We start from the raw sequence: 14,451 nt of genomic DNA on the forward strand, positions 1-14,451 counted from the left end.
TTGCATTATTTTCAGGGCAGGATCTTTCACTGTTGCATGGACTTCCAACTCTGTTATGAATCTTTCTAACTCAACAAGTCCCAATAAAACAACTGCAAGAGGAAATACAGAACATATAAGGGGAATTATATAGGTTGTTTGTAGGATTCCCCATCTTTTCCCCTTTCCTCGCCCAAACCCCTCACCTCAATTTGTAACATCTGGTTAGGCTGAAGGGCAGGGAAAGCACTGTCAATAAGGGTAGAAATGGCTATCCAAGAACTAATCTTGGTATCTGGAGTGGAAGCAGAGTGACTTGACTACCTGGTGAATTATTACTTGGGTGTGGAGAAAATCCAAAAAGGAAGCATTCTTCCCGATGCTGACACTATATACTGCAATATACTCCCAATTAACTGCATTCTACTGGGCAATCAGATGCTTTTAGAGAAAATGCAGACTGGCCATATTCCTACAGAATTACTATTTCACTAATTTTCAGCAACATTTTCATTAGTGATGAATTGTGGTTCCAGGATATAATTTTCTGCTAAAATGAAGAACTCAGACAAAAATGACCCTGAAGAGACAGATGATTAACATGTCCTAGGCCAAGGGAAACTCAGACTGAAGACTGTGCTATCCCTAAAGTTGACATCCCACACCTCAAGGCAGTTCACGACCAATTGCTTTTTTTTCAAATGCAATTCCTTGCCATCCTTCTCCCTACCTAGAAAAATCCAAAATGGCCTAGTTTGTTCTGACATGGAATAATGACTAAGTATTAAAACCTTAGGGTTTTTTTAACAAGATTACCTCTGCTTCCAGCAGACCAACATTATGCATTGAAGTATTTCATGCTGATCTGTTTAAAGATTTCAAACAAAATTTTCTTAGCTGCATTACCCACTAGATCCTAGTTTGGTATAACTTCTAAATTTTACAATTTACTCATTAAATTGTGCTTACTATCCCTTAACATTGGTCTTGGATTGTAGCAGAGGGTCTGCTTTGTGTGGCTCTTTTTTAAGTGCATCAAGATGACACAAAAGACTTTGAGATGCTTCTATTAGCCTTCAGACAACTTTTGGACATTGACTTTTATCTAAAGCACTGATGACAGGGTGATCTTTCCCTGCTGGATGGTGCACATGGTTCTCTTCAATACTGCATTAGAGTTTTTGAAGGTCTGTCTTCACAGGAAAGTAAGGAGTTGCTAGTCACATGTGATTGCATGTCCATACCAACTTGATTCATACAGACTTAGTAAGAATAAGTAGTGAGGATGGAGCATTGGTTAACCAAAACACGAATTACCCACAGGACTGGATTCTACAGGAAATGTGTTGGTTACTAGCAAATGCTTAAGTCCAAAGTGCTGTATTTTGCCTCCTAACATCATGTCAGCATGGGCATGTTAGCAGTTTCATTTTTAGGCATATGCTGAGATAATTACTTTCTGCAACAGTTACTTGACCTACTTATTGCCTTTTTTGTACCAATTTCCAAGATGAGTTTTCTAGACTAAGTTCCATGTCATTGAAAGAAACAAAATGGTGCACTAAATTAAACAGTACCTGGTTAATCTGAACAGCTGATGTGATTTAAGTATAAAGAAAATAAAAGAGAGGTAAATACTTGATATATGGAACCTTAAATTCCTTAGTGGAGTAGAACTTCTCTAGACATTGTTCTGCTTTTATAGTTAAACAACTACTGTCTACGTAAGTAAAAAAAAAACCAAACCAAAACCAATACCAAAAAAAACCCCCAAAAAACCAAACAAAAACCAAAAAAGGACAAAGATAGCCTTTCAAGCACCTGTCTAGATTCCTACTAAATTCATCACAGATTTAAGAAGATAGTAATTGTATTCATATTAGTGGTCTCTAAGCCAATTTATGTTTAATGCTACTAGGTTTTTTCTTTTCAGGGTATGCAACAAAAGTCAAAATGGAAGCTTTCTTGCTTGTTTCCTTCACAGATAAAGATAACTCCCTGTACTTCATATGGGAAGCACATCACCTGCATCAAGGAGCATCAAAACGACAAATCTGCATTCCATCCTCACAGACATCCAGTACTGCTCATTATCATCTCAGCACATAATTATGCAGCAGGAGAGTAAAACTCTGACAAACACTTTTGACACCTCAACCAATCCTTCATTCTGTTTATAGAGTGGTCTTTTACAATATTTACATATTAAAATCCTAAAGTCAGAGGTAAAACTAAAATACTATTTTTGACAGTTGGGAAAAGGACAAAATCACAAATTCATCACACTGTAATTTTTAACTCAGTACACAACAAGAATCAGCACAAAATGAAATACACATTTTTTCAATCAATGAACTAGAGAGATTTTTGAGGAACTCGGCAGCAATGAGGAACAGATATCTGTCATTTAAGAGCACAAAAGTGTGAGTAGCCTTACTTCAAAACAGAACAAAAGCACCTTTTAGAGTGAAGCAGGATTTGCTTGCTGCCTGAGGCACAATACCTACCCTGATCTTCAATAATTGTCCTTGTTTATTTGCAAAGAGGAAGTGATTTGAATTAGAAAACCACTGCAGCACAATTGGTATGGCAGCAGTAGCTGAGGCAATCCCTGTCTCCATCAAAATACATGGTAGCTTCCTAAAGTAGCTTCAGATGTTTCCTTCTGTCAGCTAACTTAGAAAGGTTTCCTCTTACAGTACTTTTCCACTGTGCAGGACAGAATTCATAGTAATGTCTTCTGATGCCTGAGTCAGTCTCCAAAAGCTCTATGTAAAAATCCAGTAGAATGTATCTTGTAATTTGTGGGACCAGCAGTGGACATCAACATTTCTTAGAAAGGCTGGTCATCTGGCACTAAATCCTCAACAAGTTGTCCACTGAGAGACAACCTGGGATTTATTGTCCATTAAAATCTGTTTTATATATAATGCTTTGTTTAAGTCAAACAGAAAAGAAGTACTGGAAATCAACAGCAATTCCAGTATCAAATACTAAGTTCATTATTAATTTGTCCTGAACATTCAAATAAGAATTCCTGCTTTGTTCAGGAAGACTTTGTATTTACTTAGTCTTACCCATTTCTAGGTACTCACTGTCAGATACTTGCCTTTTAATGTCTTTTAATAGCAAGGTCAGATTTTGGTGGTTCCTCTACTATGTGCACAGTACCTCCAAGTTGCTTTCATTGTAATTGCTGTCCAATTGATTGATGACCCTGGATTAAAAGCTACAGAGGAAATGCAATGGTTTTGGACCATGTCATATATTATCTCATTTTCTTTTGGTATGAGAATCCAAAATAAACTCAGGCATCCTGCATGATCTGAGAAGTTCTCCTTAGCAATACTGATCTTTGACCTACTTTTTCTGCAGATCATAAAGATTTCTTATTCTAAGATAACTAGTAGGATTTTTTTTTTTTGATACAATGAATATGATTTATGTTCCTTTACTATACAAGTAAAATCCTTTAAATTCTCCCTCCAGAGACCAATCTGATTACGCAAAAGAATACTGCCGGGTACCATAATGGCACGGGTGAGAAACTAAAACAGGTGGATGCCCCACAGCAGTGCTCACAGCAAAGCAAGTAAGAACAGTAATAGTGGAGCAGCACATCTGCTGTTGCCTTCACCCTCACATAACCTTTCCAACGCTACCTTCAGATCTACACTCCTGCCTGGTTCCCTGCAACTTATTTGCACCCTTCTCTTTTGTTTTGTATTTCTCCATTAGCTTCCTGAGGAGGCTTTCCTGCTGAAGTGCCTCTGGAGGGGCAGGGGCAGTGTCTCTGTGGCCGATGGCCGCAGAGCAGAGCGGCAGCGCGAGGCAGAGGCATCGCTGCCCAGGCCACCATGAAACATTTATACTCACTTCTGCATGTGCTTTACTGTCTGCTGGATATGTGCTTAGGAAGAGTTTGCTATACCAGTATAATATGGCCATCACTGTTAGGATGCAGAAGCTGGTGAGTATATGCCAACATTTAATTTTTGTTCTTAAATAAAGCTTTTTATCCTTATACCTTGTCGTTGTCTTTCTGTGTATTATTTCTATACAACTGTGTCATATTTATATTTACATGATCTGGCTGTACTTATTGCATGCAGTTCCATGAGAAATTCATTTGGTGCAATATAATTCTCCCTCAGTACATAAAATAAAATAAAGTGGCAATAATATTATGTGGGACATTTCCAAATGATTCATCTTTTCAGTGAAATGTGAAAGAAGTTGCCTACTTCAAATTCCTTTAAATGGAACTTAATGTCCTAAACTACAGGTATGTAAAGACTTTTGTCAAGCCTTGTCCTTTCTCAAGCTGAGAGCCTAAACCGCTTAATTTGTCCCTGCAAACACTGGTCACTGTGGAAAATGCAGTATCATTTTGCAATATTTTGTACTTTAACTTGAATTAGACGTAAGGGTCAAAGAAATTAACATCAGAGTACCAGTTAATCTAGAACATTAATCATTGTTAACTCCTCTAATTTTAAAATTAAACTGAATATTCAATCTGTCACCTCTTCGGAATATCCAATCTTTATGTTCAATCCTAGCAATTTTTTCTTTTTGTTTAGAGAAAGGTTTATTATCAGGAAGCATGTCACTGAACTATTAATGTAATCAATTCCATTTTATTTTCAAGCGATTCTTGTACTTGACTTTACAAAGTTCAAAATTAGGTATGATTAGATAATCATTATAGTTTGGTTAGACTATTCACAGTACTACCAGGAGAGTGAAACAATGTTATTCTGCAAAACATTATCTTGGGGTCCCGGCTAGAGAGAAGGCAAAGAAAGAAGACTGAGGAATGATAAGGCAAAACCCCTTTATCTCTGTATTGCTAGTTCCATTTCAGCTGATATTAATAGCAGCTGAATAATTATCAGAGGGACAAGCAGTGCTGACTGCAAGTGAATGAAAGTGCAGTCTCCAAACTTCCAAATACAGAAATTCCTGTGCTAAGGCTGCTGCTGTCTGTGACATCAACTTGAACTTCCAGAGCATGGAAGCATGGCACAGCCAGGACCCAGTATACCTTGCTGTACCTAAATGGGCTCCCTCCCCCACCAGCAAGGGAATGAGACAGCCAGGGAATGTGAAGTCTGTTCACTGCTGCACTCTGGAAGAGAAGGAGATCTACTGCTTGGAGCTAAAACTTCAAAACTGGGCAGCGACCAAAATTAATGAGTTGTACCACACATACTGAAATGCCTTGGTCTTGTAAGCAGGTAAGCATGATTTCAGGAAGTGTATAACCACATTTTATCGTAAAGGACAGTTTCTGAACATGGAAATGTACAACCAGCTGGGGTACCTGACCTCCCAGCAAAAAAGGTCTTGCTAGTGTTTGAAAAATAAAAAGAAGCATTTGAAAACACCAAAGGATGGAATCAACTGTATAAAAATGCAAAGAATTGTTTTTGTGTTGGCCCAGAAGGTTATAGAAGGATGCAAAGTATAAAATGCTAAATTTTAAATAAGTGAACTTCATAACTTGTGCAAATTAGGGTAGACTGCTACTAAATACAGGCCTTTCATGTTGATCTAGGAATGCCATAATATCTTTTGAGCAAAGTTCCCAGTCTTCCTTCTACCGTTTGTATATTTTATGAGTGGTATCAAGGCTGACAGATGAATATTTATTGTTGGTAAATCTTCAGCAAAACAATAAACCTTAACAAAAAACTCAGGTGAATTCTGCAGTTTGGTTAGGTTAAGCAATTATTGATAAACAAAGTTGTTTAAGAAATGCTGTTTCTAGTTCAAGAAACGTTAAATACAGGAAAAGATACAGTGTCTCAGACTGTCAGTGGGCTCACTACTGGAAATGACTACTCTGAAGAGTTCAGACATCATTAAAGGTGAGAATAATACAACACAGTCATGCCCCTTTCCCTTTCTTTTTCTCCTGTCCACATCAAATCAGCAATCAGAGAAGGATGTGACCTCACAGGTAACCTACTTTCCTCTTCTACCAATGCAGACTCTCTCTTTATGATATCCCCCATTTCTGAGAGCTTTTCAAAGCCTGTTTTTAAAACATTCTGAAGGCGTTTCCTTTGTTAATTTTAATATATTATTTTACAGTCTAACAGCTCCCTGTTAGTAAGGCTTTCCTGATACTCAGCCTGAAGCTCTCTCTAATAATTCATTCTCTTAACTGTAAATTTCTTTATTCAGATTCAGTTCTATTTATGCCACACCAGACTGAATCATTCTTCTGTTATTATAATATTATGTTTAGAGCTAAAATATAATTTTTTCTTCCAATTATTTCTCTTACTGAAAGGCAGAATCTTAAACTGAGAATACCTACACTTCAAATCATTTTTGCCCCAAAATATCTGTTTGCAAATTTCTGAAGTTTAACTTATTTTATTCTCTCTTTGTTTTCATAAGTCTTCATAAATGAAACAATGTATTTTTGTTTTCCTTGATATTTATACAGCCTACTTATTCATTACTACCCCTGAAGTTTAGTAGGGATATTTGCTTTCTCTTCCAGAATAGTGAAGATATTAAGAAAACACACTATGCAAACAATATTGTAATAGGGCAATCTGTCCTCTTAGTACTTGAGTTTACTTGGTTTGTTTTCCTCCCCCATAGGTAACTTATACCTATAAAGTGTATTTAAGTCAGATTTGTAGAATTACATTTATCTTCCTAATGTAAGCTATTAATAAGTAGCTCAACTCTTCTCTTGAGAGTATATTATGTTGCAGCACTTTTTCATTTTACAGTAACATCAAATTAGACTTTAGTGTTAAGTATTGCAGTTATGGCCTGACATTTACACAGTCACCTTTTCCTTCCCTTTCTCTATTTTCTATTGAGCTGTTACAATTCACAACTGCATTTGGAAAGCCACACCTATAACTTTTTTTTTTCATTTAAGGCAAAAATCAATCTTTAAATCACTACAAAAAAAATTAAAAAGTGTAATTTTCTCTGTCCCTGCAAAGGCATATATGGCTTGCCAGCTCCTTAAGGAATGATCAAAATGAGTCAAATTTCGAGAATCCCAGACAATGAAGGCAAGATTCTTCTTCAAAACCATGGTCATTTCACCATTACTCATGGTTCACACAAATTGCACACTCTGTGTTGAGCCAGACTGACTACTGCAGCTATAAATATTTTGCATTCAGTGCTGCACAAACACATCCAAAGTCACACCTGGCCCAACAATCCCCCCTGGAATGGGGGTATTCAATACACAATCAGCTAACTGGATATGAAGCAGCTTCATGGGAAAGGGAATACTTGGGCTGACTCTGTACACACACAATTTATTTTACCTATGCCTTTACTCTTAACATGCCACTCGCCCTGTATTACCAGCATCCAAAACCCCATACACAATAGGGAAAATTCACTGATGTTAAACTGGTGATAAAATTAAGTAAACAAACCACTCATGCTAATAGTTATTTATGTACTGTTATCCCATGTATTCTTACAGGAGAACTCCACACAGACTCTGTACTTGATTCAGAAAGTACAGGAGTCTTCCTCATCAGGGTTTCTAATATGCAGCTGAATGGAGTTTATCTGCACTGGAAATGCCAGTGTCACAGCTGCAGCAGTAGGGTGGCTTTTACTGTAATGCTGCAAAACAAATAAGTTCTAAGAGATAAGTACTTTTTAGTCCCATTCCTCTAATCCAAAATTTAAGGGAAAAAATTTTGTAATATAGTGAACCCCAAGGAATTAAATGAAATAATGATTTGCAAACACTTACAGTCCATAAATCTGTGGAGCAATTTCCAGTCGGTTCAGATGCATGTACAGCTCAATATCATGTTTCTTCAGCAGATGATCCTGAATTTGATTTACTTTTGCGACAATAGCAATAGATGGCCCCAAGTCCTGTGGCCTTGCAAAGGGCATAGGTGTCACCATCACATCTTTCTCCTGCAGACACAGATAACAGGGTGAAAAAAAGAGCAAATGATGAAGCCTTACTATCTAAAGGGATTGTGTGCAGGAGATTTCATTTGTTGCAAACACTGGCTTCCAAAAAAACCCATAGTAATAACTCATTTCTTTTACAGCAGAAGAGGAATCTCAAGCATCCACTTCTGTGGAAGGTATTGTGGGATTCCCTCTCCCAGGAGTGCCAAGGAGTGCCCGTCATTCTGCGCATCAATTTTTACATGCATGCTTTACTTTTCATGCTCTGACAAAGTGTTGACAGCTTTATTTTAGCTTTAATATCAGCAGTCTGAGTCAGTCCAGAATAAAGCAGACAAATGGTAACTCAGTAGAGAATATATGCCCTCAGAGGACAATAAATTGCATACCAAATAGGAAGTAACTTATTTTCAAACAATCCTTTCTAAACAGGCTTCCCTAGCACAGAAAATCTGGTGGCTTTACCTTAAAACCTACAGTTTCTGATAAAGCATCAGAAACTTCTAAAGGAAAAAAGAAATAGAACAATGAGACAGCAGTTGGTTGGACCTGAGGGCTGTGCAAACTATGCCATGAGCTACAACACAACACACCTCAAGTGAAAACCAGTGGAGTATTAGCATCTTTGAACAGGAACTGCATTAAATTCATTCTCCTTGCAAAATAGTGAAGCATTATTGAAAAAGAGACAGAATGCTAGAAAGAAATGCAGTAAGTAATGAACTGGACTGAAGAGGAAACATATAAAAAGGAGAAGCAAAAATAAAAAAGGACAAATCAAACCTATCTAGAGAAAGACAGGAGGGCAGGGAAATGGAGAAATTATCTGCTAGGAACAATGTTAAGGTTATAAAACAGGAAAAATTGGAACAGAAAGAAGAGAAGAATTTTGCAATGACTTGGCCACAATCTGTCATCATGACCTCTGACCCAAAAGCTTCACTTTTAAAAAACAGCTGCTGTTTTTCTACACTTTTGCTCACTATATTAATAGGGAATCATTATCCAGCTCAAAGGGTTAATAATTTCAGGGGGCTTCATTGCACTTTACATTGTTTAGATACAAACTCATTTGTTCCAATATTATGAAAAGAGCATTATTTTTAACATTCAATAACAAAGAAAATTTATTTTTGTTGTGTAAGCTATTCCAGTGTCATTTCCTATGGTTATTTCAAAATCACTTACAACACGATTTAACATAAAACTGGGCAGTGAACATTTAATAATGTCTACCAAAGGGTCTATTTTTGAGTTTGCTTAAAGTACCTTTTCTTAATTATTTGATTTCTGTACTGCAGAAAATATGGTAGGATGTTGAGCAGTGATTTCAGGTAATATGTTTCTATTTAAGGACCTGATTGATTATAAATTGTATCTTAAAATCTGCTTAATTGTTGCTTTGCTATGGCAATTGCAGCGAAGGGACTGATTTGTCTATTATAGTGTGGTAGTTTAACCATGCTATTGTGGTACCAAGACATATTCATTTAAGATACTCCAGCAAATCACTTGACAAAAGCTCCCTCAGACTGTCAAATAAAGCTCACTGACATAGCTTGTATTTATTCAAAATCTTTGCTATTCTAACAAACAGGAATTTAAAATAAAACATCTAGTGTCTTAGAGGCCAATAGGCAATGCTGTTACTTAGTTAAATACTGAAGTTCTTCACAGCTGCAGGTACATTAAGAAAGGATATTTCTCCTACTTTATTTTAAAAATTATTCTAGTAAATTCTTTCTGACCAAGCTGGGCAGCATTCTTTGTACTCCAAATTTTATTTCTGCATTGTATGGCTATTTCCTATAATTTCAGATCCATTTCACTATATTCTTGATCATATGCAAGAGTGCAAAATATTGAAAATATTTTAGGTATCCACTAGTACTCTTATATACAGAAAACCACTCTTAAAGCTTGATATGATAATATTGCCTTAATGTTAAATGTCAGTCTATATTAATTTTTTTCATAAACATATGGATTTATCTTTGAAACCAATCACAAATGTCTGTAACTCTATGTATTCGTAGACTGTGCATATTCTGTCATTTGGCACACATCTGGGGTATAAACTTTATTGCGGTTTATTCAAACTGACTTCAGCTTCACCACTTCATGCATTCAGAACTCCGATGACTCTGAAGACCTGTGTTTTTAAGTTTTTCTTTATTATAGGTATAAAACCTTATGTGGAAAGCTCAACATCAGAATCCCTCTGCTTATGTGAACTTGTAATATGAAAAGACTAGCTATTACTCAGTTTAGTCTTTACACCATTAGTTGTCTGTGGGTTTCAAGCCATCTTCACAAAATTACAAGACAGATTATTAAACCCTGGCTCAAGTGAGGAAAGATTGTGAATATCAAAAACTAATGCAAGCTTCCACTGTGCCAAAATTGGAGTTATTTGTCACTTGCAGCATTTGTGCACCTTGGCATAATGCAGCACTGACACATTGCTGACTGTCAGACTGACTGACTATCAAACATGGCTAAGTGTATCCAATAGTATAAGCTGGCTTGCCTTTTCTAAAAGCAGGAGATAAGTAAATGGTATCCATCAAAATGCAGTTTATCAGCATCTCAGAAATTAACCCTATTAACAGAAATCTTCAAGGCACGACAGAATCTGTGAGGCAGCAGCTGCAGCCAATAACTCAGCCTTGCCTGTCCATGCCTCCTGATTCCGTGTACTCCACCAAGAAGCTCGGTGGAAGACTAGAGTGCAACAAAGTCATGTCTGTTTTCTCCTCTCATGCAATTTGGTTGAGAAAATGACAATACCTCTAGTCAGTTGAAATTGCTCCAAAAATCACATAGCTGGTGTGAAACAAACAGCCCAAACAGAAAGATGCTCAAATAAACTAATAAAACTAAGCCGCCAAAATGTTTAACTAGAAATGATTCACAGTGCTTGTGCCTAAGCCAAGTGGACAACACAATACGGTGCTCCTGCTCATACTCACTATGTTATTATCTGCCATGTGAGAGAAAACACACATTTTCTTTTTGTAAGCCTTCAGGTCTTGCAAAAAGATTTGAGTGCATGTGTTTAGTCATCTATTACTAACTAACATCTATGAAAAAGAAATGTTCAATACTAAAAGAATGTGGTTCACAATAGAAAGAAAATATGAGAGATGGCTCAGAATGTGCTGTGTTGTTTATAGGAGAGCACCAGATTCACCTCTAAGAACAGTTTAAATATGAATACCAGTGAAATGCAGCTGAAAACTTCAGCAAAGTATTAGGAACAGAGTCACCAAGTGCTGCCACAAAACATTACCTACCACAACACGAACTGGAATGGCTGGTAGTTGATACTAATACAATTTATATATTCATGCATCTAGGAAACAAATGCTACAGCAGTAAAGAGAGGCTAGGACATAGTACAAGTATAAACTGAGGACAGATTTCTCTCATTAACCACTAGGGAATGGAGTAGCTGGAGAAGCTCCTCTAATGGCAATTGGGAGTAATGGAAACAACTGTTAGAGGCTGTAAAATGTAACATGTCTCTCAGAGCACACAATTTCATCGCTTCCTTTGTGAAGATTCACTCTTTACTATGTAGCTAACCCTCAAAGTCACGATTGTAAAAGGCATATGTACAAGAAAGGATTATTAAAGATTATACGTGTTTACAAAGAACAAAAACAAACAACTAGATATTAATCCATTCACTTTGCTCTGTTAATTTTTTATGCCATGAAAGGACTGCAAAGGGCAATGTAAATTTTCACCTTCTACCCAAGCACTGCAAATCTGTAGGCAGATGTATTTATTTTCTGGAATAAAATTCAACCTCAGACTTTACCACCTCTGTCATGGAAACTGGAACAAATACATTTGAATACACTGAATTTTGAAAAGCTACACTCAGAGAAACATATCTCACAGCCTTGTTTTTGAAATAAAAGTGCCTATGTAGTAACTTCATAAAATTTGTATCTCATATGCTTTGTCCCTAGCTACTGAAATTATATAAAAATCCAAATAATTTATAACTGTAGACAGTTTAGGCTAAGACACCAATGCTCCATATCTGATAAAATATATAATATTTTAAATATTTAAAGGAAATAGATGGTTTTAAATGAGTCTTCGGTGAACAACTTTTACTTCATCAGACTGAAAAAACCACCATCCAAACCAGTATTCCCTAATTACAGTTTGCAACTATAGGTTTAGGTGCACACATATGGACATCCAAAACCAAATGAATTCTCATGAAGTTTTTGTTAACTCTAGATATTCTCCCCATGTTCCATGTGAAAAATAGTGAAGTGAATCAAACTGAAACTGAGCTGGGACACCAACTCTTTTAGGATACAATACACTGAAAGCCTTGGCAATACCCATAGCACTGTTAATAATATTTTGCTAGAGCCTCCACAAATACGCTTCATCACACAAATAATTTTCCTGAACTAAAAATAAAAGAGAAACATGAAGATGGACAGAGACAAGAAAAGAAGGTTGCCACAGGAAATCTTGAGCAACTGACTGAGGGAATTTTCCCTTCTACCTTGAATGAAAAAATTCAGGCAAGGACTAGATGGTCTCTAGAAGGTCCCTGCAAAGGAGGGTTCTGTAAAACTAAACTTAGAACACTGCAAAAGCTTTTTTATGAAAGCAGCAACATACTAAAGTCAGTAATGTCCATACAGATACACCAGAGATCTGAAGGCACAGACATTTCCTCTGTTTGAATATCCTAAGGTTAAGAAAAAAATGAAGGAAATGGAGTGATTAAGTCAAGGAAAGATACACCCTGACATTTGACAGACAGTCTATGGGTAAAGTTTTGGTTTCAAAGCAAATTGTTTGTAAACAGCTAAAAATAATTAATGCCTCAATACTTTACCTACAGGCATTTATTTAAAGTAACATTTGCACAGGTTTTTGGCACACAGAAGTGCCTATAACAGGCCCTCTTTCAAACGCTATGCAAGGACATCACTTTTGTACAGAAAAATCTGTGTCTGTACACTTGGCTTTTGATTACCACGTGATCTTTCCACAGATAGAAACTCTCACCTGAAGACATTCCACAAGTGTTTATGACCACATTTTGAAGAACCTTTAAAGACTGTAAACTTGTTTGAGACTGCTTTAACCAAGTTAAGAGATGTCTAGCTGGCTTTAAAGAACATCAATCATATTAAAATCACATTCGCTTAAAAACACAGTAAGTAAATTTGAAAGCAATATTTACCTTCTGACTGTCATGTTCAAAAGTTGAAAACCAATGTTCTGCTGTTTTCATAAGACGTGTGAACATTGCACTGAAAGGGAACAACCCAGAAACTTGGTGTTAAATAATGGTGTCAATTAAAAATAAGAGCAAATTAAATGTAAAGAAACTTGTTAAAACTTACTAGGCATCATGTTCCAGATATTCAGGATTCAAAAGAACTTTCATTTCCTCACTGCAAAAGGCAACAGCGAACAATCCAAATGTGAATGTTTATTTTTGGTCAGCGTTCTCCATGTAGTATTATGTATTTATAAGCCAACTTTCATATAAAGTGCAAATGAGAAAACTAGCCTTTTTAATTAAAAAGAGCAACTCCATTGAACAAATGAAGTCTTTCCTTTTTATAAAGATCAAAAACAAATTAGCTGCCTTGTCTGCACTACAATGAAGTAACCATCTAATTATTCCAAATAACAAATTACTGAATGTCACAATGTATTATTTGAATATGCTTGATCTAGAATAATTGATTGCTGCACAATCTATCACTGTTTATCCTAAACAAAAAAAAAAGTGGTTACTGGTCAAATATGCAGTATCAAAACATTAATTTATTTTGTTTTAATAGCCTGTATTTTTATTGTACTTTAACAGCAATTAATCAGTGACAGCACCTCTTTTCCATCTACTTTGCTGCTTAGCTCTACTTTTTCAGTGGGGATGGAACAGAATGCTGTACATAACACATGGTTATTTTAAGTTGTTTAGCACTGAAGAGCATCTTCTAGGTAATTTTAGGATATCTAAGGACAGACATTGAATAAAAGCACACACTTGTAGATAATCATCTTAATGCTTAACTCCCTTTGGGCAGTCACGTTGCAGGGTACCTACAGAGGTTATATGATATTGCACACATAATTAAATTAGCTTTTATTCACTGCTGGACTCCAGTGTGCAAAAAACCAAACGAAATGTCCTAAATATCACAAGAATGAAACTGGTTTCTTTTTTCTTTTTTAATAAAAACTAAAGCCTTACATATGGGGCATGAATAAAAGCAGACAACCATTTGATGCAATATTTTATATGTATGAGTATGACTGCATTCATACACACATACACACTTTTGAATGAAATGGAGGATCAATAGGTAAACATAATATTACTACCCAGTCAAAGAATAGTTGGATATCCAACTACAACACTGCAGAAAGAAATATCAATCCCAAAAATTTGTCTTCAATTATTATTTCCCCTTTTAAGATATGAGGAAAGAGAGTTGGTGGTAAGACGTCTACTCTATGAGTGGAGCTCACTGATCTGTCTACTCT

The 14,451-nt window shown here is 36.1% G+C and overlaps 1 protein-coding gene across 11 annotated transcripts in view; it reads right to left on the reverse strand.

Moving 5' to 3' along the window:
* The window catches only part of TBC1D5 (TBC1 domain family member 5), a 315,243-nt gene that overhangs the window by 113,495 nt on the left and 187,297 nt on the right, over positions 1-14,451 (reverse strand). For all 11 annotated transcript variants that reach the window (XM_064704600.1, XM_064704597.1, XM_064704595.1 and 8 more), the window contains 3 exons: positions 13,299-13,349; positions 13,136-13,205; positions 7,736-7,908 (listed from right to left, as the gene is read on the reverse strand). In XM_064704600.1, coding sequence (XP_064560670.1) covers positions 7,736-7,908; positions 13,136-13,205; positions 13,299-13,349 — 294 coding nt within the window. The remainder of the gene's footprint in view (positions 1-7,735; positions 7,909-13,135; positions 13,206-13,298; positions 13,350-14,451) is intronic.

This window comes from Zonotrichia leucophrys, chromosome 2, assembly GCF_028769735.1.
Source record: "Zonotrichia leucophrys gambelii isolate GWCS_2022_RI chromosome 2, RI_Zleu_2.0, whole genome shotgun sequence".
NCBI classification, from domain to species: domain Eukaryota; kingdom Metazoa; phylum Chordata; class Aves; order Passeriformes; family Passerellidae; genus Zonotrichia; species Zonotrichia leucophrys.